At 43.8% G+C, this 21,684-nt stretch overlaps 7 protein-coding genes across 7 annotated transcripts; 4 read left to right on the forward strand and 3 right to left on the reverse strand.

Moving 5' to 3' along the window:
• The first annotated feature begins 523 nt into the window (after positions 1–523).
• Positions 524–2,847, forward strand: ASPZODRAFT_1316459 (hypothetical protein). The gene is made up of 3 exons (XM_022722804.1): positions 524–1,057; positions 1,112–2,414; positions 2,465–2,847. Exons 1-3 carry the CDS (start codon positions 684–686, stop codon positions 2,741–2,743), a joined length of 1,956 nt encoding a protein of 651 aa, XP_022583278.1. The 5' UTR covers positions 524–683; the 3' UTR covers positions 2,744–2,847.
• A 186-nt stretch (positions 2,848–3,033) lies between these two features.
• On the reverse strand, positions 3,034–4,807 carry ASPZODRAFT_139737 (hypothetical protein; the record flags this gene model as incomplete). The annotated part of the gene is made up of 7 exons (XM_022724589.1): positions 3,034–3,210; positions 3,272–3,640; positions 3,700–3,790; positions 3,842–4,287; positions 4,319–4,480; positions 4,543–4,613; positions 4,675–4,807. 7 exons carry the CDS (start codon positions 4,805–4,807, stop codon positions 3,034–3,036), a joined length of 1,449 nt encoding a protein of 482 aa, XP_022583279.1.
• Positions 4,808–6,970: 2,163 nt separating this feature from the next.
• Positions 6,971–12,510, forward strand: ASPZODRAFT_90600 (hypothetical protein). The gene is made up of 8 exons (XM_022730399.1): positions 6,971–7,094; positions 7,176–7,401; positions 7,471–7,603; positions 7,658–7,847; positions 7,905–11,766; positions 11,820–11,893; positions 11,957–12,171; positions 12,220–12,510. The coding sequence occupies exons 2-8, from the start codon at positions 7,267–7,269 to the stop codon at positions 12,327–12,329; spliced, it is 4,719 nt and encodes a 1,572-aa protein (XP_022583280.1). The 5' UTR covers positions 6,971–7,094; positions 7,176–7,266; the 3' UTR covers positions 12,330–12,510.
• Positions 12,511–12,791: 281 nt separating this feature from the next.
• On the forward strand, positions 12,792–13,684 carry ASPZODRAFT_61424 (hypothetical protein; the record flags this gene model as incomplete). The annotated part of the gene is made up of 6 exons (XM_022728985.1): positions 12,792–12,965; positions 13,086–13,159; positions 13,208–13,352; positions 13,405–13,441; positions 13,501–13,562; positions 13,616–13,684. The coding sequence occupies 6 exons, from the start codon at positions 12,792–12,794 to the stop codon at positions 13,682–13,684; spliced, it is 561 nt and encodes a 186-aa protein (XP_022583281.1).
• A 57-nt stretch (positions 13,685–13,741) lies between these two features.
• On the reverse strand, positions 13,742–14,442 carry ASPZODRAFT_59837 (hypothetical protein; the record flags this gene model as incomplete). Its single annotated transcript, XM_022728872.1, has 3 exons — positions 13,742–13,943; positions 13,999–14,147; positions 14,260–14,442. The coding sequence occupies 3 exons, from the start codon at positions 14,440–14,442 to the stop codon at positions 13,742–13,744; spliced, it is 534 nt and encodes a 177-aa protein (XP_022583282.1).
• A 228-nt stretch (positions 14,443–14,670) lies between these two features.
• Positions 14,671–16,618, reverse strand: ASPZODRAFT_129076 (hypothetical protein). Its single transcript, XM_022722187.1, has 6 exons — positions 16,073–16,618; positions 15,545–16,009; positions 15,461–15,492; positions 15,255–15,409; positions 14,986–15,190; positions 14,671–14,939 (listed from the first exon to the last, which is right to left on the reverse strand). The coding sequence occupies exons 1-6, from the start codon at positions 16,523–16,525 to the stop codon at positions 14,897–14,899; spliced, it is 1,353 nt and encodes a 450-aa protein (XP_022583283.1). The 5' UTR covers positions 16,526–16,618; the 3' UTR covers positions 14,671–14,896.
• A 1,402-nt stretch (positions 16,619–18,020) lies between these two features.
• On the forward strand, positions 18,021–19,953 carry ASPZODRAFT_110864 (hypothetical protein). Its single transcript, XM_022721008.1, has 4 exons — positions 18,021–18,228; positions 18,292–18,372; positions 18,460–19,715; positions 19,777–19,953. The coding sequence occupies exons 1-4, from the start codon at positions 18,140–18,142 to the stop codon at positions 19,872–19,874; spliced, it is 1,524 nt and encodes a 507-aa protein (XP_022583284.1). The 5' UTR covers positions 18,021–18,139; the 3' UTR covers positions 19,875–19,953.
• The last annotated feature ends 1,731 nt before the right edge of the window (positions 19,954–21,684 follow it).

The following is a 21,684-nucleotide window of genomic DNA, read 5'->3' on the forward strand; positions in this document are numbered from 1 at the left end:
TTTATTTTATTTATTTTATTTATTTTATTTATTTTCTTTATTTTCTTTATTTTAATACAAATTCTCTAAAAATTGTAATCTTTCAAAATTTTAGGGATCTGCCTTATACTCCTAAGTTACTATATAGGGCCCCGGGGGCCGCGATTGGATAATCGCGGCTAATGTTGACCTTTTGGTCGTGTGGGCTAGCGTCCCCAGGTGCTGGTTCTTACACATACTAAAATTTTAATGTAAGTAAAGGGGGCTACTAATGATAATATAGATTAGAGGGATACTACTAGCTTAGGAGTGTTAACTAAGTAGGCTACTTAATATTATTATCTAATTAGCACTGAGCCTAATTAAGAGGGTATAAATAATACATTGTGCAACTGAGTTGCAGGGCCTATAACTCAGTTGTACTATTCAAGGCCTCCCCAGAATCACCGCCTTCCTAACATAACTTAGCGGCCGCGCGAGCGCAACTGCAACTGCAACTAGGCGCAGAAGGTGTCTATCTAACTAATATTAACTCCTGCTGAAATCAAGACTTTACATATAGTTACTACCATTTAATAACAAAGAACTACGGGCAATATTTTCAAGAAAAGGAAGCATAATCCTAATCATCCTATACAAAATTCTTTAATAGCACTATTACCACACTATAAAGTGCTGCATTCATCTTTTGGACCAAGGAGAAAATGAGTCCTAGACTGCGTACCTCAAAAATAACCAAAATACAGCAATCAAAAACTCTAGATGAAGGTGCTAGGCCAAGGCACACCGGTATTGCCTCTTCTCAGAAAAAACACGATACAATTTCACAGCCCAGCAGCCTTTTGAATCACAGAGACTCAAATAATGCTTCACAAACTAACCCAAGGAAAGCCTCAGTATCTTCCCAAAAACCGAATGTCCAGAAAAGGCAACAGATATTGCTCCGCCGAAGGCTGGTGGATTCCTTGGACACCCAGGAAAATAACAGTAAAGAAAGATTGTTTGATCAAACTGCCAAAGAGAAGCTATCTCTGTTGTCTGGTCTCACGGGTACAACTATAAGCAGGAATCAAGTTGGGTTAGATCTAACAACAGTCGCACCAGATATATGCACTAACTCTTCTATTAATAGAGAACCAGAAAGTATGAAAATCAGTCAGAATCAAACTGGAAGTAGGGGAATCACATATGCACGTGAACGATCATTTCTTTCAACTATCAAAACCACTTCTAAGAATGACCACTCGATGGAATTTGGATGCCATCCTAGCTCCGATCCTCATACAAGCCCATCATCTCCTGTTTCGACGTCTCTTGTTGACCAGTCAAGCAATGGCAGAGGGCCTGTTCAAAGCATCCATGAATTAAGACAGGCTGGGGTGGATGCCAGACTTCGAGGCACTTTCGAGTCAGTTTTTGAAGACATTGAGCACGCTGAAAAGTCAAATACTATACGGCGCAGCGGCTTTATACTATTGTGTCAGAAACTTCAGGATGAGAAGTATATACATGGCTTCATCAATGGTGGCTTCGAGCATCGACTACTACTGTCTCTCGACCGTGAATTGGATATTGTCTCTGCAATCCTAGGATTGTGTTGCTATGAATTGATCCAGTCTCGGAGTCATTCGGCCTTGATCCCTTCTATTTCTTCTTGGCCAAAGATTCTGAATCTCACTTTTGTGCTACTTGGAGCGGGGGATGACATTTCTCGCTCGGTGACAGACTCTTGCTTGGGTCTTTCGAGGGGATTGAAGAGAGAATTACAAGACGTAATCTCGCGCATGCGCCCAGTCTTTGGAGAACAGTTTCTATTTATGTCCCCGCGCCTGGCAGCACTTTGGTCTCTCCGATCAACTCTTAAAGCACTACACTCAACAAAGGCCAAAATCCCTTCTATGGACCCTCCTTTTCTACACGCCCTTACTATACTGCTTAATCTCTTAGCAGGTGAAGCCTCTCAAGAAACACCTCATTTACTGGATCTACTATTTCAGATCTTTGAAATTTATGTGGCGATTCCGGGGTCGTTGACCGAAGACCTTCAAAGTGCAGTTGAATTACTTCCGACATTCTACAACCTTCTGGATCCCAGTGAGAACGAGAATTCTCGCTCTAAACAATGCCAGGTGTCTTATATTCGACTGATCCTCAATGTGACTAATAACAGCCCATCTTTCAGTAAACATTTCGCAACTTTGGAGATAGTTGGAGGCTTAGTGAGACTAGTGCAAGTAGAGCTTGGTTCTCTGAAAGATCAATCTGTTATAGAGAAAGATTCATATGATACGGTCATCTTGGCCCTCGGCGCCCTCATAAATATGAGTGAGGGGAGCGAAGCATCCAGGCACCTCCTAATGAAAGCGTCACTGTTCCCATCACCCATTTCCCAGCTTGTTCAATTATTCCAGACAAGCATCAAATCTTTTACAGGGGTAAGAGAAATCTATATCAACCTTATGATGGTTTCTGATGATATCCGAAGGCAGATTCTGTTCCAGAGATCCAGTATAAAGTTGCCATCGGTTACCTATCAGTCTTACTGGCCACCCTTTGTCTTGACAGTGATCTCCGTATCCAAGTTGAGAAGTACCTAAACGGGAATGACCTCGCTGGACTATTGTCGACTGTCGATGAATTCCTACACTACCATCAAACAGTGGAGAAGAACTCTCACAGTGTCGATCCGGCGTATGATTCCATGGCAGGGTTCACAGCCCGCCTTCAGCATGTCGTCGCTCAGCTTCGAGAACCAGGGGCCTGAACAATAATACAAACTGATAAAACATGAGCTTGATTCTTAATGAGCGGTTCCTGTGGATAATAGAATAGCGATATTTACTTCTATGGTTTCTGCCACTCGAAACTAGTCTATATGGGGTTCTTATTCAGGTATGCTCCGTGAGTGTTCAAGCCCTAGAATTATTGACCACCCTATTTTAGAGCAGAACAAAGGATCAATCCAAGAGCTATGAAATCCATGTTACCCCTGCCACAGGCAACGATGTTTAGTGCCTGTATATTTCCCTCCGCTCTTGATAGTTGCTTCAACAATCAAACTTGCAGATTTTGCAGATTCTTGGTAGTCTCAGCCAGGCTAGCTGCTGGTTTAGAAGCCTGCTTGGCTTTAGCTTTCTGAGAAGTGGTTTCCTTCGGCAGTTCCTTTGTGAATGGCAGAAATTCGGGGGCTCCTGGAATATACTTGCGCAGTGGCTCAGGGACCACGATACCCTATCCCATAGATTAGTCACTTGGGGCATATATATATATAGGAAGATCACTATTCACTAACCTCCTCTGTTTGGAAATTTTCAAGGATGCAACAGAGTGTCCGTTCAGTAGCGCAAAGAGTAGCATTCAATGCATGAACATAAATCTTCTTTGCATCAGTAGCCTTTTTGGTACCATAGCGAATGTCTAGGGCTCGTGCTTGGTAATCTGTGCAGTTTGAACAAGATACCAGTTCTTTATACTCGCCCTGGAATGGAAACCACGCCTCCAAGTCATACTTTTTGGCTGCTGCATTGTTTAAAGCACCCGACACAATAGAAACGATCTGGTATGGAAGGCCAAGAGATTGATAGAATCCTTCAGAGGCAGCCATCATTTCTTCAAACATTTGCCAAGAGTCTTCCGGTTTGGTCAAGATAAATTGCTCAATCTGATATGCACTTAGAGAGAGGACACTTGTCAAATAATGATTCGATATTTAGATCTCACCTTCTCAAATTGATGAACACGGAAGATTCCCCAGGCATCTTTGCCGTGAGACCCTGCTTCCTTGCGGTAACAGGTACTGTATCCGGCATACCTAAATCCATGTTAATTGCAAGAATTCGGGTAAGTAATCACAAGAGCTCACTTGATAGGTAAGTCTTTATCCTGAAGCCATTCCCCGTCATGCAACGCAGAGAGCGGCTGCTCCGAGGTAGCGATTAGATACTTGTCAGTAGACTTGTCTTCACTCTCTGTAACCTTGTATAATGATTCATCAAAATCTTCAAGCTGAGCAGTTTTGGCCATGAAATCTTTCAGCATGAACTGAGGGGGCTGGTTGGGCGTGTAACCCTTTGTAAAAAGATATTCCAGCCCATAGTTAATGAGGGCAAGGTTGAGGAATAGACCATAGCCTGTCAAGCAATATCCGCGATGACCAACGATCTTTACTCCTCGCTCGGGGTCATAACCGTCCAGGCGCGTGAGCACTTCATGGTGAGAGAGACAATCTCTTTTCTCGACAGTGACATTTTCTGGTGCCCAGGTTTTCACTATCACATTGTCGTCCTGTTGCACTTGATCAGCTTTGTCCTCTGTCAGCAAGTTTTATTTCAACACAAACTTCATTGTTGCTGACGGGAACAGAGTCATGAACATAGTTCCCAATAGTACGGATCTTCTGATCTCTTTGAACCTCCTTTTCAACCGCAAGCTCTTCCGCCTTTTTCTTGCGCTCCTCTAGCGCAGCCTTCTGCTCCATCAATTCACTCGCATCTTCCTTGTTCTAAAAGAGGGCTTGCGATTAGCTAGTTACATGAAATAGATGGACTTATCATGTTGACTTACCTTCTTCTTCTTTCCAATTTCCTTGAGCAAGGCATTTAGCTGTGAACCCATTTGCATGGCCTCATACCGTGCTAGGATACATACCATTAGAATTACGACATGACTTTGGTACCACTTAGTATGAATACGCACCGCGACGTGCCTCTTCATAGAAGATCGCCACCTCGTCAACAGAAGCCTCGGGAGCAAAGCGTCGGCGTTGGCTCTCTTTGATTTTTTTGGGATCGCCACCCCGTTCAGAGACGAAATCAAGAAGATCAAGCATCTTTAGTTCGTAAATATGGACAATGGACCTACTCGAACCTCTGGGTACCTTCGGTTATCTGCTGGAATGCTTTGATCGTGTATTTTTTTCTCAGCAGTAGAGGGTAAACTAAAGCCTGGTCTCTCTAGTGCCTTTGATCTACCCCTCCACGATTTTTAGGACACGGTTGTGTGGGTCTCAACCCCTCCAAAGACCGCAAACTACCTTACTCTGTAGTACCAAGGCCAGCGTACTGTGGGTAAATAATAGGTACCTAGGATCGTTCATTGCTGTCAGGAATATGGGATGATAGATTATTTAGCTTCTGGTTATATGGTATAAATCACTTGGTTACTATCTAAAAAGTATTTATGTACTTAAATCTAGCATAAATGCGCAGGCTAGGTGCCCTAGGGTTACAGTCCACTCCAGTCCATAAATTAGAGCGGAAGGAGAACCGTTGATTAATTGAAGAACCTACAGCTAGGAGAATAATGACCACCTTCAATGAAGAATCTGCGTTGTCTGACCACCCCTAAGGCCGAAAGAGGGGGAGGGAGTTTAGTAGAAGGGTTTTGTGAGCATCTACTCCGGAGTAGCTCTAGCCAGGAGATGTCACTTGGTTTAATGTTGAACATCAGGGAAACCATTAAATAGGGCCTAGATCTTTTATCTGCTGACAGGCAGATCTGTACTATTACTAGTGCTCATAGGTTTCTTACTACATACGAATAGAAAAATACTATATATACTGAGAGGACAACACTAGATTATTTAATACAAAAATGGATAGTAGTCCTTTATAGTTAATTACCTTATAAATTCATAGTGACTGATGGTATTGGAATTGTTGGTATCTAGGATCTATGCTTAACTTGCTATTGAAAGGTTTGGTACACCATAGTTATGTGGGGATATATAACATCTGGGTGCCAAATTGCCAGTATAGCTAGAGAATACTAAACCTATCTGCAGGGTACTCCTATAGACCCCTAGTCCCTTATATAGCTCCCACTAACTAGCACAGGCAGGTTCTCCACAGGATATGATAGACAATACCTACTTAGGTATACTTCACATATCCAGCTCATCGGACTCTGGGTAGTTTGAACTAGCATTGCTAGGGATGATAATTCAATAAGACATCTGTCTTCAAAACCATTGATTAATTCAAATATGCCTAGTATAATTCTAGGTTAAACAAGTAGTAGAAGGTGCAGGATAGTTAATCATCAAGGGCCTTTTTGCATCAGCTGCTTTTAATGTAAGGAAACACCAGGGGGGAAGCATAAACACATCACTATTGCCAGCGAACCATCTAGTGGTAGGAGTCTTTGTTGTTTAGACCACAGCACTCAATACTCATAGGATACGCCGGGACTGGGTGTTGTATAGCTGCCTGAGATAATACCGCTAGGCTGCTAGCAAATTGTCATAACTATTAGGCTCTGCGGCGGTATCAGTACCCAATGAATGTTAACCAACGACTAAACAATACGTTGTCAACTTCTGGAGCTGAACGGCTATGGTATTATAAGTATAATATATATCCAGGCTTTACCAGTTGCCCGCGGCTCAATATCGAGATACGGTATCAGTTGACGTAAGGATGGGCTCCAAGTTCGAACTTCGCGGCGTTTTTGGTGCTGGGTGATCTGCCATTTTGTGCACTGTACAGATTACGGTCGTCAACACTGTGTCCCTTAAACAGAGTTAAAATAGATAGGCAATAAAGACAGAAGAAGTTTGTTTATACAACCAGACTTATATATATCTAGGTATATAGTTACTAGGCAGCCAGCTATTAATTGCGTGTCTTCTTTCTTGAAAAGGTATCTAGGTGACTAACTAGGGTTCTAGTAGGTAAGGTAGTTAAATAAGAAACTACTAGCTATAATAATAATATTACTCCTAAAACGCTATGAAAATGGTGGTTTATTTCGACTTGAAGTATTTATTTAATACTAAATAAAGTTGCTCTATCCATACCTTACTCCGGGTCCATCCATCCAGGATACGTCAATCGCATACCTGATTGGAGTTTAGTCTTGTCTGGTGTCTGTCAGGCAGTGCCGCACTCGGGTGGCTCCTAAGCTCAGGGGCTGCGGCTCATTGTTGTCTACTCTGAGATAATTAACTTGCCAGCTCATAGTTAGGCTAGCTTCTTTACTCTGTATGAGCCATCACTTGAAAAAATTCTCACCCCATCTACTTTCCTTTATCTGTTAATATAGGAGAATTCATCTAGGGGAACATAAGTTGTGATTGATTAATTAATGATGAAGCCTACATTTTTTAAGTGAAGTAGGTAAGTATTAGCTATTAATAATAAATATCAACTTTCAGCAGCAACCCCTCCTATCTGACTGTGTCTTCTCTAACCATCAAGGATAGTCATACATCTGCCGCCTCGTTGATTTAGAGGCCCGTCATCCTTCCATCCGCTATCAACATTAAACAATTTACATCTCTTCGGCCCAATGGCGCACAGCTATGATGTTGGAACGAGGGCCTGGCAGCCCGACCAGACGGAGGGCTGGGTCGCATCCGAAGTCAGCGAGAAATCAGTTGATGGAGAAAAAGTGCGGCTTGTGTTTGCGATGGAGAATGGAGAGGTTAGCCTAGAGCCCACCGAATAATCTGTTTGCCCTGTGATGGAGATATACTGACGACCTGGCTTTCAGTCAAGGGTAATAGAGACGACTCAATCAGAGCTGCAACTGGATAACAGCTCATCTCTTCCTCCTTTAATGAATCCTGCGATGTTAGAAGCAAGTGAAGATTTAACTAACCTATCCCATCTAAATGAACCGGCTGGTCTGTCCCCCCCCCTCCAACTGACTATCTAGGTGCATTGCTTACACTCCAAAGTATTGCAAGCCATTAAACTTCGATACGCACAAAAAGAGATATATACATACAGTGGAATTGTTCTCATTGCAACCAATCCTTTTGCGCGAGTGGACTCACTCTATGTTCCTCAGATGGTGCAAGTATACGCAGGGAAACACCGAGCCTCGCAGGCTCCTCACTTATTTGCCATTGCAGAGGAAGCTTTTGCGTAAGATGAATATCTTGTTTTCTTTTTCTCATCCCTTTCTAATGTCGCCTGGAATAGAGATATGTTGCGAGACGGAAAGAACCAGACAATCGTGGTCTCCGGTGAATCGGGTGCTGGGAAGACAGTCAGTGCTAAATACATCATGCGCTACTTTGCCACTCGTGAATCTTCAGATCAACCGGGGAAGTATACTCAGGGTAGGGCAGACTCGATCAGTGAGACTGAAGAGCAGATCCTAGCTACGAACCCTGTCATGGAGGCCTTTGGGAACGCGAAAACAACACGAAATGATAACTCATCTCGATTTGGAAAATACATTGAGATTATGTTCGATGAGAAAGCCAACATCATTGGTGCCAAGATTCGGACATATCTTCTCGAGAGGTCGCGACTCGTTTTTCAACCTCTGAACGAACGCAATTACCATATCTTCTACCAACTTGTCGCTGGAGCAGGCGAAGAAGAAAGACAAGAACTTGGTCTTCTGCCAGTAGAAGATTTCGACTACCTGAATCAAGGTGGCACTCCTACAATTGACGGTGTTGACGACAAGTCCGAATTTGAAGCAACCAGGAAATCATTAACCACCATTGGTGTGCCAAGCAACATACAGGCAGAAATCTTTCGGCTTCTTGCTGCACTTTTACATCTTGGAAATGTCAAAATCACTGCTACCCGTACTGATTCATCTTTGTCACCAACTGAACCTTCCCTTGTCCGTGCTTGTGAAATGCTAGGCATCGATGCCAACGAATTTGCTAGATGGATCGTCAAAAAACAATTGATAACGAGAGGCGAGAAAATAACATCAAACCTCACACAACAGCAGGCGACAGTTGTCCGCGATTCAGTCGCGAAGTTCATATACTCAAGTCTGTTCGATTGGCTTGTACATAAGATCAACATTCGCTTGGCAACTGATGAGGTTTTGACTAGAGTCAAGTCTTTCATTGGCGTACTTGATATATATGGATTCGAGCATTTTGCCAAGAATTCATTCGAACAGTTTTGCATCAACTATGCCAACGAAAAGCTGCAACAGGAATTCAACCAACATGTCTTCAAACTTGAGCAAGAAGAATATGTACGGGAGCAGATAGACTGGAAATTCATCGAGTTTTCCGATAACCAGCCCTGCATCGATCTCATTGAAGCTAAACTTGGCATCCTTTCTCTTCTTGATGAAGAGTCAAGACTGCCCATGGGTTCGGATGAGCAGTTCGTGACCAAACTTCATCATAATTTTGCCGCCGACAAGCAGAAGTTCTACAAAAAGCCACGATTCGGGAAATCGGCATTCACTATCTGTCACTACGCCATCGATGTCACATATGAGTCTGACGGATTTATCGAGAAGAATAGAGATACTGTCCCTGACGAGCACATGGAAATTCTGCGCAATTCATGCAATGCCTTCATCAAAGAAGTCCTCGATACCGCTGCAGCTGTTCGAGACAAAGACTCGGCCTCTATGTCTTCAAAACAGATTTCAACTCCAGGACGCAGGATCGGTGTTGCTGTAAACCGCAAACCCACTCTGGGGGGGATTTTCAAATCATCCCTTATCGAACTCATGAATACAATCAACTCGACGGATGTACATTACATACGCTGTATAAAGCCAAACGAGGCCAAGGAATCTTGGAAATTCGAAGGTCCCATGGTCCTCAGTCAGCTGAGGGCATGTGGTGTTCTTGAGACCGTCAGAATTAGCACTGCTGGCTATCCAACGCGTTGGACGTACGAGGAGTTTGCGCTCCGCTATTACATGCTATGTCATTCATCACAGTGGACGTCCGAAATTCGGGATATGTGCCATGCTATTTTGAGGAAGGCTCTCGGGGATGTCAGTCACCAGAAGCAAGACAAGTACCAACTTGGACTGACCAAGATTTTCTTCCGTGCGGGCATGCTAGCATTTCTTGAGAATCTTCGCACATCCAGATTGAATGAATGTGCAATTATGATTCAGAAGAACCTGCGCTGTAAATATTACCGCCGCAGGTATCTTGAAGCGCGAACTTCTATTCTCACAACCCAAGCGTTGGTTAGAGGGTATTTGGCCAGACGAGTTGCAGAAGAAGTTCGCCAGGTTCGAGCAGCGACCACGATACAAAGGGTCTGGCGTGGCCAAAAAGAGCGGAAACGATATAACCAGATCCGCGGGAATTTCATTCTCTTCCAGTCTGTCGCCAAAGGTTTCCTTTGTCGCCGAAACATCATGGATACCATTCTCGGCAATGCAGCGAAGACTATACAACGTGCATTCCGCTCTTGGCGACAGTTACGTGCCTGGCGTCAATACCGCCATAATGTTATTGTAGTCCAAAATCTGTGGAGAGGCAAAACCGCCCGAAAGCAATACAAAACACTACGGGAAGAGGCAAGGGATTTGAAACAGATTTCCTACAAGCTTGAGAATAAGGTTGTGGAATTGACTCAGTATTTGGAATCGCTCAAGCGTGAGAACAAGTCACTGGTTTCGCAGCTAGAGAATTACGAAACGCAATTAAAATCATGGCGAAGCCGGCACAATGCATTGGAAAATCGCTCGAAAGAACTTCAAGCTGAGGCAAACCAAGCTGGGATAACCGCGGCTCGTCTTGCAGCATTGGAAGAGGAAATGGCCAAAGTTAGCCAGCAACATTCGGATGCTCAGGCAACTATCAAACGCCTACAAGAGGAGGAGAAGATCTCAAGGGAATCAATCAGATCCGCAAACCTGGAGTTGGAAGCACTTAAACAGCTGAACTCTAATCATGAAACCGACAAAGCTACCCTTCGCCAACAGGTTCTTGAACTCCAAGAACAGCTGGAACTCGCGAAAAGATCCTTGCCAGTGAATGATGCCAATGGAGAATTGCAAAATGGAAACTCCATTCCCCCACCTGCTACAGGCTTAATTAACCTGGTTTCCTCAAAAAAGCCCAAGCCCCAGAGACGCAGTGCAGGAGCGGAGAAGATCGAAACAGATCGTTTCAGTGGCGCGTACAACCCACGGCCTGTTTCTATGGCAATCCCAGGTTCCACGTTGGGCCGTCAAATTGTTTCGGGACCATCATTATCTCCAGGATTTGATTCTGTCGAGGCTGAACTTGAGAACCTATTGTCAGAAGAGGAGGACCTGAATGAAGAAGTGACAATGGGCTTGATCCGCAACCTGAAGATTCCACTTCCTAGCAGCAACCCGCCGCCCACAGAGAAAGAAGTTCTATTCCCTGCTTATCTGATCAATCTCGTGACATCAGAAATGTGGAATAATGGTTTTGTCAAAGAGTCAGAACGCTTTCTGGCTAACGTCATGCAATCTATCCAGCAAGAGGTCATGCAGCATGAGGGCGATGATGCCATCAGCCCTGGTGCTTTTTGGTTATCAAATGTCCATGAAATGCTTTCTTTCGTCTTCCTCGCAGAAGACTGGTACGAAGCACAGAAGACTGATAATTATGAATATGATCGTTTGCTGGAGATAGTCAAACATGATTTGGAAAGTCTGGAGTTCAACATCTATCACACTTGGATGAAGGTTCTGAAGAAGAAACTCTATAAAATGATAGTACCGGCTATCATTGAGTCGCAATCTTTGCCTGGTTTTGTCACGAGCGAAACAAACCGATTTCTTGGAAAGCTTCTCCCCTCAAACAACAACCCGGCATATAGTATGGACAACCTTCTCAGTCTTTTGAATAATGTGTACAAAGCGATGAAAGCGTTCTTTCTCGAAGACACCATTGTTACTCAGACTGTCACGGAGCTGCTTCGACTTGTTGGTGTCACTGCGTTTAATGACCTCCTCATGCGGAGGAACTTCCTCTCTTGGAAACGTGGGCTCCAGATAAATTACAATATCACTCGTATTGAGGAGTGGTGCAAAAGCCATGATATGCCTGAAGGAACATTGCAGTTGGAACATTTGATGGTAAAGCACCCCCTATATCTGTGTCATACCTAACCCTGCTGACAATCACGCAGCAAGCAACCAAGCTTTTGCAGCTAAAGAAAGCGACATTGAATGATATTGAGATCATTCAAGATATCTGCTGGATGTGAGTATAGCCCTAGAATGTTTTGTTGTTTAATAGCAGCTTGTCTAATATGGCGGATTCCAGGCTTTCACCGAACCAAATCCAAAAGCTTTTGAATCAGTATCTCGTGGCAGACTATGAGCAGCCCATTAATGGCGAAATAATGAAGGCGGTGGCCTCCCGTGTCACTGAAAAGAGCGATGTGCTTCTTTTAACACCCGTGGATATGGAAGACAGTGGTCCGTACGAGATTGCTGAGCCTCGTGTTATCACTGCGTTAGAGACGTACACTCCATCCTGTACGTGATTGTCCGAGAATAATAACGCTAGATACTAATATTTTATAGGGCTTCAAACACCTCGACTAAAACGCCTTGCTGAGATTGTATCTGCTCAGGCTATGGCTCAGCAGGAGAAGCTTGACCTGACAGAGAGCGCCGAAACTCCTACTGACTGATTCCATGCCTGATCCACGGATCTCATTAAGTCTGACAGAATATAGCAACCATGGTCAGAATGGCTGCAAACCGAGGCTTCATTTACGCCTAAGGACCTGAGTGTACTAGCTTTTAGAAAATTTACCCGGCTCACCCTTGCAGATTTAGAGCTTATAAAAAAACCAATCTGCGATTCTCCACGTATCATTTAATCCCCTTATAGTATCTATTATTTGCTCCGTAGTTAGATGCTGCCTAAAAAATTTGGACACAATTACTCTGTGGGGTACTTCCTTACCTAAGCCATAATTGTTCTATCGGGAGCGTTTGTATAACTGCATTATTGAAACATTAATTCTCTTACCTTTGTATAACTAGCACCTTTTCCCTATTAAGTGACCAAGTCTTCACTTTCAATTTAACCAAGTTTTATTCCAGTGGGTATTTTACAGCAGAACCGATTTTCCAGAAATATTGGAATCATGTTTTCCCATAAGAGTATCAATTTCATCACTGGGAACAAGAACAAGCTAGCTGAAGTGAGGGCGATTATTGGCAGTGTCATTGAAGTGGAAAACCAAGCTATAGATCTACCAGAGATCCAAGGCACCATAGAGGAGATTGCCAAGGAGAAATGCCGGAGGGCAGCAGAAATTGTACGCTTTGGTTCATGTTATAATTTGCAGCTTTTTTTTCCTTCCATGCTTTTTGGTCCTTCTATTAAACATTGTAGCCCATGAGGAATATGCTATGACGAACTAATATTAGATAAACAGATAGGTGGACCCGTTTTGACAGAGGATACAGCGCTCGAGTTTCATGCACTCAAAGGATTACCTGGCCCATATATGTGAGCGTTTACAGTGATGTCAAGGATTACCCGCTGACTGATTCGCAGAAAACATTTTCTTGAGGCCCTTGGCCACGAAGGGTTGAACAAGATCCTTGATTCCTTTGATGACAGAGGCGCAGAAGCTGTGTGTACATTTGCATTCAGCAATGGCCCGGGCTCCGAGCCTATGCTTTTTCAGGGGAGAACTCAGGTATGGGATATTCAGAGGAATAATGATACGAGGAGACTCATCTTAGCAATAGGGTAAGATTGTGATGGCAAGAGGCCCAGGAAATTTTGGTATGTGGTCAATCTGAGCCTGTAGCATGCCTGTTTGATTTACATATCTGACCTTTAAGGATGGGATCCAATCTTCGAATATGAGGGGAGAACCTATGCTGAAATGGATAAAGCAGAGAAGGTAAGACGACCCAACGTGTGAAAATTCTTTGAAAAGGCCCTAAAACTGGTTAGAACCAAATCTCTCATAGATCTAAGGCTTTGGCAAGTTTCCAGAGCTGGCTATCTGAAAACAAACCATGACTGCAAGCCCGATGTTAGTCTATTTTAAGACAGTTTGTATTTTCTCTCATAGTCAATTCAACTTTGGCCCTCTGCCTGTGACTTTTTCCACGCTTCTATCCATGAAGATATCCTGGCACAGTTTGACTCTACATCCTCATCTTTCTCGCTATTTAGCATAACAACGATTTCCTCGTCGAAGGCCTCTTGCGCCTCTTCCATGAGAACACCGAATATCTCCGCATCGATATTTTCCTCCAATTTAGCTTCTTTGTATCCCCTGTATTTGAGCTTAGCAAAATTCCGCGGTGAGTCGAGGGCTTCTAGTAGAATACCTTGCCGAGAGACGATCGTATAAAATATCTGTTGAGGGACACCGTAAAACCACAACTAGGTCCACCCAGGACTTGGGAAACAAATCGCAAGCATGCCAGTCAATTAAATATCCACCCAAAGGCATTTCATCTTCAATGGCGTCTAACAGCTGTAAGTAAGAGACAGTCGTCAGCACATGTATATCTTGAAACCAAAACAGGCCCCGCCAAAAAGAAAAAAAAATAAAAAATAAAACAGCATAAGAGAAGCTTGCGAGATACCTTGTCTTCGTCGACGATCCAAGTCTGTAGCTCCTCATCAAAAGATTCGAAACAACCTCGGTCTTTCGCGACCTGGTTGATTGAAAAATGTCGTAGCCCTGTCTCTTGCGCAAGTTGTTCGCAGTGGATAGTCTTTCCCACCCCTGGGGTTCCGGTGATAATCACGTTCGGAGAAGTTCGCATACTGGTCTGGGTCACGTAGATGAGTGGTATTAATTATATCGCAAAGGACGGCGCGTATTTCGCTATTGCATAAATTTGTTCGTTATCTCGGAATAATGGAAGAATCCGCACTTCCTTGGGTCTTATCGATAACCAACCCCCGCTACGAAACTACTACCAAAGTTGCCCTGTTGCTGACCAACTAAGCTAGTTGCAGGAAGCAGTAAAGTCATAATTATCATAATAAGTGTGATAATTTTATAATATAGTATATATAAGATATTTAATATATACTGAACCATGTTGCTTCAAGCGCATGAGTCGGATCAAATCCGGCCATCAAAGCTGGTTCGCTTCACTATCTGTATTATGCAGCACATCCAGGAACCATGCAATGTTCTCAAGTTCGGTTTTGCAGGAGAAAAATGCGTCTAGTTGCATCAAATGTTGCCGAAATAGAGGTCTCGCGTTGTTTCTATTTTTTATCTGTCGATTGTAAATCTCTGTACATTGACAGTCTGCGATGGTCAGTTCTGCTCGAATGCGATATGGTAACAACCTTACTTTAGAACTTCGAGATGCTTGTACTTCTGGAAGTAAGACGTTCCTCTCCTGTAGGCCTTTAGAATAGACTGGGGGTCAGGAGATTTGGTTTTGCCAGTAATAAGCTGGTTGATTTCAGGAAGGGACTTGAATTTCGGGTCAAAGACCAATAGATTGGCGCTGCCATTGTCGCGGATTTCAAAGCCAACGATAGTCATTGAATGGCCTTTGAGGTTTCAGCTGCGTCAAAAACCGTAATATACTAAATTTTGTTGGGGAACATCTCTGACCTTGGTGCTGGAGGTAGATGGGGGGTAGTTCTGTGGTGAAGACCTTTTCTGCGGATTGCAACTGGCAGGCAGACCGGAAATACGCCGCAATGTCTTGATATAACGCATCGCAAGCCCGCAGCTCTTTCGTGCCACTGAAGTGGCTGGCTTCACACCTATGTTCAGTTCAATGGATAGTCATAAAAATGCACACTCGGAGTTCCTACGGAATGCCTAGACTTTGAAAGAACGCCTGGGCCTTGTCCAAGTCAGATATATGACTTACGAAGTTCCGGACCCAGGAAACTTACTTCTGGAGTACCGATGTACTTTCGTGTCCCACGAATGCCCCCTGTTTCAATCCTTCCAGTGGTGTTAAACCCCATATCCCATGCTTTCTCGATAATATCTTGTATCTCGAAGATCGTTGGGAGACCGCTGGAGAAGGACTGGTTGCCATTGATAGTCGAGCCAAGAAGAAAGGATATGAGCATTTGGATATTTCTGTAGCCACAGAATCCTCCTTCCCTCGGGATCTTGAGGATTTGGTGCACATGAGAGCTGCATAGAAAAGAACGTTGAACAGAATTATCTTGCTGACATAGAGAAGCCAGGATTGGAATCACGTCAGAAATTTCATTAGCAGCTTTTTTATGATCCTGCAGTGTCTCATATTGAGAATTCTGGCTCGAGGCGGGATGACTGCCTCTTTCTAACAACTTCTTTAGCCAGTTTGGCATGCGCTTTTCATGGGCCCATGGGCCTAGCTCTGAGCGCTAGACTGGTGTCAGAAAGAGGACGGGTTACGGATAAAGAGGGGAAGGGGGGCTGATTCGTACTCCAAGCTTCTTGACTGGGCCGGTGGTGCCTGGGATGACACTCGAGGCGACCTCTACACTATTTGAATTCTGCAGCGCTCTTCCCAAGATTTCTTTCTTTGATGACCAGTTATTGTTCCCCACTAGATCATCATGAGCCGAGCCTATTGTGTTATTCTGACTCCCACCGCGAATATTGACATTTAAATTGAAGCTCTGTCTTGTTTTGCTGCCTATATTCACGTCCTCGGGCGTCCAAGGTTCATTTGGATGAGAAGCTTCGACATGGAAAAGGGGATCCCTCCATCCTTGTCTTGAGACTTCTTGGCTTACTGCAGAAAGCTGACACTGGTGGTTTCTGTGGCGAAGGTATATATGGTCGGCCATGAGGTTAGATACAGTGTAATAAGGGCAGAGTGGACAGCTTATGGTATCGATTCCATCTTGGTCTGTAGCAGTCCGAGCGATCTTCATTTCGTAATTGCCATGGAGAAATTAATTTATCGATTAGCTCATGTAGATGTTTTGTCGCGTAGTTTGAAGGAGCGAGGAAGAAATGAAGGGAAGAGCATTAAAGATGTTGGATTTCTATCTAGCTGGTCCTTCCTGCTAAGCCATACGGGTTCGCGCCTTGCACGGCCCCGCCAGGGGAACAACCGTCAATTCTCCGCCAGTGGCCTGCATTTCCATCAAAACAACCTAAGAGATCTCAAAGGACTCTTAAGGTACATAGGCTTGATGCAGTCTGTATTGGTGGCAGATTGTAAATGGTGAAATTGGGGAAATAAAAATAATTATAACTAAAGATGCTAGATTTTTATAGCGGCCTTTTTAAGAATATATATATATATTTGTAATTATTAGCCTAGTATATAGATATATTCCGATTTGGTTATCTTCCCGACATATATATCTAGTATATCTTGATACTGGTATGCTCTTTCCTCAATATTAACTTAATATAGAGATTTATGTTGCTGGCGATATCAATTTAGGATGGGAAAATCGATATTCGACCCCTTGGCGGGGCCGTGCAAGGCCCCGGACCCGGATGCGCAGGAGGGGTTCGATGATGGTACCTTAGTGATGACCGGGGAAAGTACAAGGAAAATTGCTGCCTACACCTAAGATTTTCGAAATAGGTAGGTAATTTGTGGTCAGGAATAGGTATTTGCATACACTATAGAGATAGGTAATCATATCATGTTCTAATAAATAGGGAATTTATCATCACTACAAAATATCTATGTTTACTGCTACACCATAGTTTAGGTAGGCGCTACTCCGTAGAAGAATATTATTCCATGACCTGGTAGGCTGTTAGTAATGATCCTCATTAGGACTGAGAAACCATGCATAGTAAGATAGAAGTCAATGATCAAGTTGGGGCTTAACCTGGTTAGGTTAGTAATAATACTTCAATTAGAACTTCTTTCAGGAACCATATATGCAGAGTAAGATACAGAGCAGATCCATGATAGTCCAGTTAGAGAGCTTAGCCTGGTTAGGATTAGTGTCACCTTCTGGGCATCACCACCACCCTCTATGCGTATATGTAGTAGTAGATAGGTAGTATCTACTCTGTAGGTACATCTAGATAGAAAGCAGACATACTATTGTGCATACATCACTATTTTTCCGCATCCGGGAGCTTTGCTCATTGAATAGAAAAGCATAGATATCTCATATTTATAAATAGATTAGACATTATAAAATTATACTTAATTATATCTTACTCTGTAAGTTTATAAGTATATAGTAAACTACAAAGACAAATGTTATGGAGTATAGTGTAGGGATTGGATGCAATTAGTAATTAGCTGCGTCTCATCCCACTTGGGGCCGCAGATAACAATGCTCCGTAGAGGGGCGGAAAAGGAAAAGTTTTTCTGAGTCAAGTGGGTGAGTAAGAAAGCCATGATCTGCTCCGCTTTCGCAACTAGCCACTATAGTTAGAGTCACATCATTTAAAATATTATTGCCTCCCAATACCATAGAAGAAAATCAGTTCTGCATTCTTTTACTAATTTCAAATTAGCCATTATTCAAGTATAACTGCTCTCCACATCCTTTACTGACAATACCCCAATGAGTTCTAAAGATAGTTGGGTGGTGCAGAAGTTTGGTGGGACAAGTGTAGGGAAGTTCGCATTAAACATTGTCGACCAGGTTGTGATGTAAGTATTATAGTCATGGATCCTTGACTAGAGTACATTGCTAATTTTCTGTTCACAATGCAGACAGAGCCTTTTGAAACATAAAGTAGCAGTTGTTTGCTCAGCACGAAGCAATTCCACAAAAGCCGAAGGTACTACGAATCGGTGAGTCATGCCGGTGTTTATTCCTCTCGCTTCGCATGGGGAAGAGAGGTATCCTTTCGAGCGTGTACTGACGATCTTCAATGGTAGCCTGTTACGAGCTGCACGAGACGCCGAGAATCCCCAATCGAAACAATATGTCACCCTCGTAGAGGCGGTCCGGTTGGACCACCTCCAGGTTGCCGATGACCATCTAAAATCCCCGGAACTCAAGGCCCAATTATCCCACGACATCAATTGGGAGTGTGAACGGGTTCTCAAGATCCTCGAGGCTGCTCAGACACTCGGCGAGATCAGCGCTCGATGCGTCGATAAGGTGATTAGTACCGGTGAGAAGTTGAGCTGCCGCTTCATGGCCGCCCTGCTTCAAGATAGAGGGGTCCAATCCGAGTATGTGGACTTGGCTGAAGTGATTGATTTTCCAATTGGAAGCCAAGGCCTTGACCAGGAATTCTACAACAATCTCGCATCCTCCTTCGGAAAGAAGATTGAAGCTTGCGCGGGCAGAGTGCCGGTTGTGACGGGATACTTCGGAACTGTGCCGGGGGGGCTCCTGGATGAAATTGGAAGAGGCTACACCGATCTCTGTGCTGCTCTCGTCGCCGTTGGAATCAACGCTGAGGAGCTACAAGTCTGGAAAGAGGTGGATGGAATATTCACAGCAGACCCTCGCAAGGTTCCGACAGCACGCCTTTTACCAACCATCACCCCGGCAGAAGCAGCTGAACTCACCTTCTATGGCTCCGAGGTGATTCACCCTTTCACGATGGAGCAAGTCATTCGGGCAAAGATCCCCATCCGTATCAAAAACGTCATGAATCCCAAGGGAAACGGAACGGTCATCTTCCCGGATTCTAGCGATTTCGAGAGATCTACGCCGGTTCGTGATCCTAAGCTGTTCCGAGCACGGAGCCCCAGTCTTATGTCGACGCTACAAAAGCCGAAGCGACCCACCGCAGTGACTATCAAGCACAAGATTCTCGTGATCAATGTACATTCGAACAAAAGATCCTTGTCACATGGGTTTTTTGCGGGGATATTCTCCGTTCTTGACCGGTGGCGTCTTTCTATCGACCTTATATCCACCAGTGAAGTGCATGTGTCGATGGCTCTCCATTCAGAATCACCGCTACTGAATGGCGTTGGGCCGGACGAGTACCAGATCATTGACGACGACCTCAAAGGAGCGTTGCAGGACCTCCGGAAGTATGGAACAGTCGATATTATCCCGAATATGGCAATTCTGAGCCTCGTCGGAAAGCAGATGAAGAATATGATCGGAGTTGCCGGACGCATGTTCTCAACACTGGGAGAAAACAGCGTCAACATCGAGATGATATCCCAAGGTGCGTATTCTTTCTCATCGAGGCTTGTCTTCAGCGGCGATTGCTAACATATTCAATTCAGGTGCAAGCGAGATTAATATATCCTGTGTCATCGAAGAAAGGGATGCTGATCGTGCTCTAAATATAATACACACGAGCATGTTCACATTTCTAGAGTAATAAAAGCACATTGTTATGAGAGCCTAAGACAATAGAATATCATAGAGTTTCCTCTTGTTATCTTTCTTTTCGCCTCTCCCCCTAAGAATTATCTATGTATAGATTGTGTAACTCTAATGATTCTATATAAAAATTATTCTAGGATGGTATTTATCATGTCTTTTGCAGAATGGTTAGCTGCATATATATATCTCATATGTATTCTCATATATTCTATTTTGAGAATAAACAATGTCTGGAGTATATGTTGGTGAAAAAAGGCAATTTTGGTTCCTTGCGTGTCAATCAAGATCAAAGCCAGGTGCAGTCTGTTTTAGATAATACCTGCAGGTGATTTACAGAGGGATCTCCCATGAACCCCGATATATTTAGAAACGGAATCCTTCTTGATGAGAGATAGCTATCTGGCTTTTCTTCAGACATAAGTGGTCATATATAAATTAGCCTTTACCGTCCGTGACCTTAGATGTGGTCAACTGCAAGGTACACTGCAGACATGCTGCACTCCTGCTGATATGAAACATCTGCAACTTATCTGTCAGCGCAAGGTTACTTCTTCATACACCCTAACCTCCCTGATAGATGTATCGGGATCTCAATCCATACGCGATTAGAGAAGTGGAGATATACTCCATATGTAACACCTACCTACCTAAGGGACCTGGTAGATAGTACCGTGTATAGTTAACCTAAATGAAAAGAAATAATTCAATATAACCAGGTGTACTCCGTACTTTACTTTTTTTTCTTCAGAAATAGTTACAGACTGACTAGTCATGTAGATGGAACTTTGAGAATTAATTTAGGTAGGCAGGCTTAGAGGATCTACCTCTAGTGGCCCCCTACTTTGTATCAGGACCTTGCGGAGTAGTTATCCATCTTAGTTACCAAGTTGACTTACAACCAGTAGGTACCTAAGTATCCGTAGTAAGGACTAAGGAGCCTAGGCCAGCTTACTACCTGATGTAACTAGTTAACTAGTAGTTCCTAGGTAATTTAGGTATATAACTGGCTAACTAGCGAATACATATCTGTAGGACCAGAAACATCCAGTACTACATACTACATAGTGTTTTTTGGATCCCTAACTTGCATTTCAAGGACTTCAGTCTATGCAGGAGGTATTTATGGAGTGTATCTCCATATTTAATCAGAGTTAGGTGCTTGTACCTATTAGGTTTTTGTTTAGTTATAAAGGTTAGGCAGGTAACTAACTACCTAACCTAGTAGTTAGTACCTACAGCAAGTACTCCGTACCTACCTAGTACCTTAGGTAGGTTCAACTTCCTAGCAGATGAATGAGCAAGGAGAACCAGTAGTCTCACCCTTGCCAGACAGGTTCTTAGAAGATACCCATGTATACAGTACTGTGACACAACTGGGCCTGGGCGGTCAGCCTGATTTTTATGATCGACGCGTCAAACGGACCGCGTCGTGACCATACGTGACAGGACGCGACTCGGATGCCAAGTATCCCAGATGCCAGCGCTGGACCGTCATTTCCCATTCCTTCGTTCAACTTGATTCTCTTCCCCCCCCACCCTGTGCCGAAGGCCCAGAGTCCTTGTCAGGCAACTCATACGGAGACGAAGAACTCCCTCTCCCCCTTCCCTTGATATACCCTCCACCCCCTTCGTCCCCTCCAGCGAACTCATCTTATCTTGTCTTGTTTACCCGCAACTGCCTTTCGCATTAATCAACTTGCCCGTGTGTGTGATAAAAGCGATTTGCAATTAGGAGCTAGATGCGCCTTTAGCGCCCTGTGGCCCAATCGCTTCCCGATCCCCGTACGGCTGACTATTTGCACCCA

The sequence above is a fragment of the Penicilliopsis zonata genome (genome assembly GCF_001890105.1).
Source record: "Penicilliopsis zonata CBS 506.65 unplaced genomic scaffold ASPZOscaffold_3, whole genome shotgun sequence".
NCBI lineage: Eukaryota > Fungi > Ascomycota > Eurotiomycetes > Eurotiales > Aspergillaceae > Penicilliopsis > Penicilliopsis zonata.

Coding starts and splice junctions, on each gene's coding strand:
- ASPZODRAFT_1316459 (XM_022722804.1), top strand. CDS start 684: ATGAGTCCTAGACTGCGTACCTCAAAAATAACCAAAATACAGCAATCA. Junction 1,058..1,111: donor ATAAGCAGGAATCAAGTTGG/GTTAGATCTAAC, acceptor TTCTATTAATAG/AGAACCAGAAAGTATGAAAA. Junction 2,415..2,464: donor GCATCAAATCTTTTACAGGG/GTAAGAGAAATC, acceptor TGATATCCGAAG/GCAGATTCTGTTCCAGAGAT.
- ASPZODRAFT_90600 (XM_022730399.1), top strand. CDS start 7,267: ATGGCGCACAGCTATGATGTTGGAACGAGGGCCTGGCAGCCCGACCAG. Junction 7,604..7,657: donor CCATCTAAATGAACCGGCTG/GTCTGTCCCCCC, acceptor TACACTCCAAAG/TATTGCAAGCCATTAAACTT. Junction 7,848..7,904: donor ATTGCAGAGGAAGCTTTTGC/GTAAGATGAATA, acceptor CGCCTGGAATAG/AGATATGTTGCGAGACGGAA.
- ASPZODRAFT_129076 (XM_022722187.1), bottom strand. CDS start 16,525: ATGAAGATCGCTCGGACTGCTACAGACCAAGATGGAATCGATACCATA. Junction 15,493..15,544: donor AGTACATCGGTACTCCAGAA/GTAAGTTTCCTG, acceptor GACTTGGACAAG/GCCCAGGCGTTCTTTCAAAG. Junction 15,191..15,254: donor CATCTACCTCCAGCACCAAG/GTCAGAGATGTT, acceptor GAAACCTCAAAG/GCCATTCAATGACTATCGTT.
- ASPZODRAFT_110864 (XM_022721008.1), top strand. CDS start 18,140: ATGAGTTCTAAAGATAGTTGGGTGGTGCAGAAGTTTGGTGGGACAAGT. Junction 18,229..18,291: donor ATTGTCGACCAGGTTGTGAT/GTAAGTATTATA, acceptor TTCACAATGCAG/ACAGAGCCTTTTGAAACATA. Junction 19,716..19,776: donor CATCGAGATGATATCCCAAG/GTGCGTATTCTT, acceptor TATTCAATTCAG/GTGCAAGCGAGATTAATATA.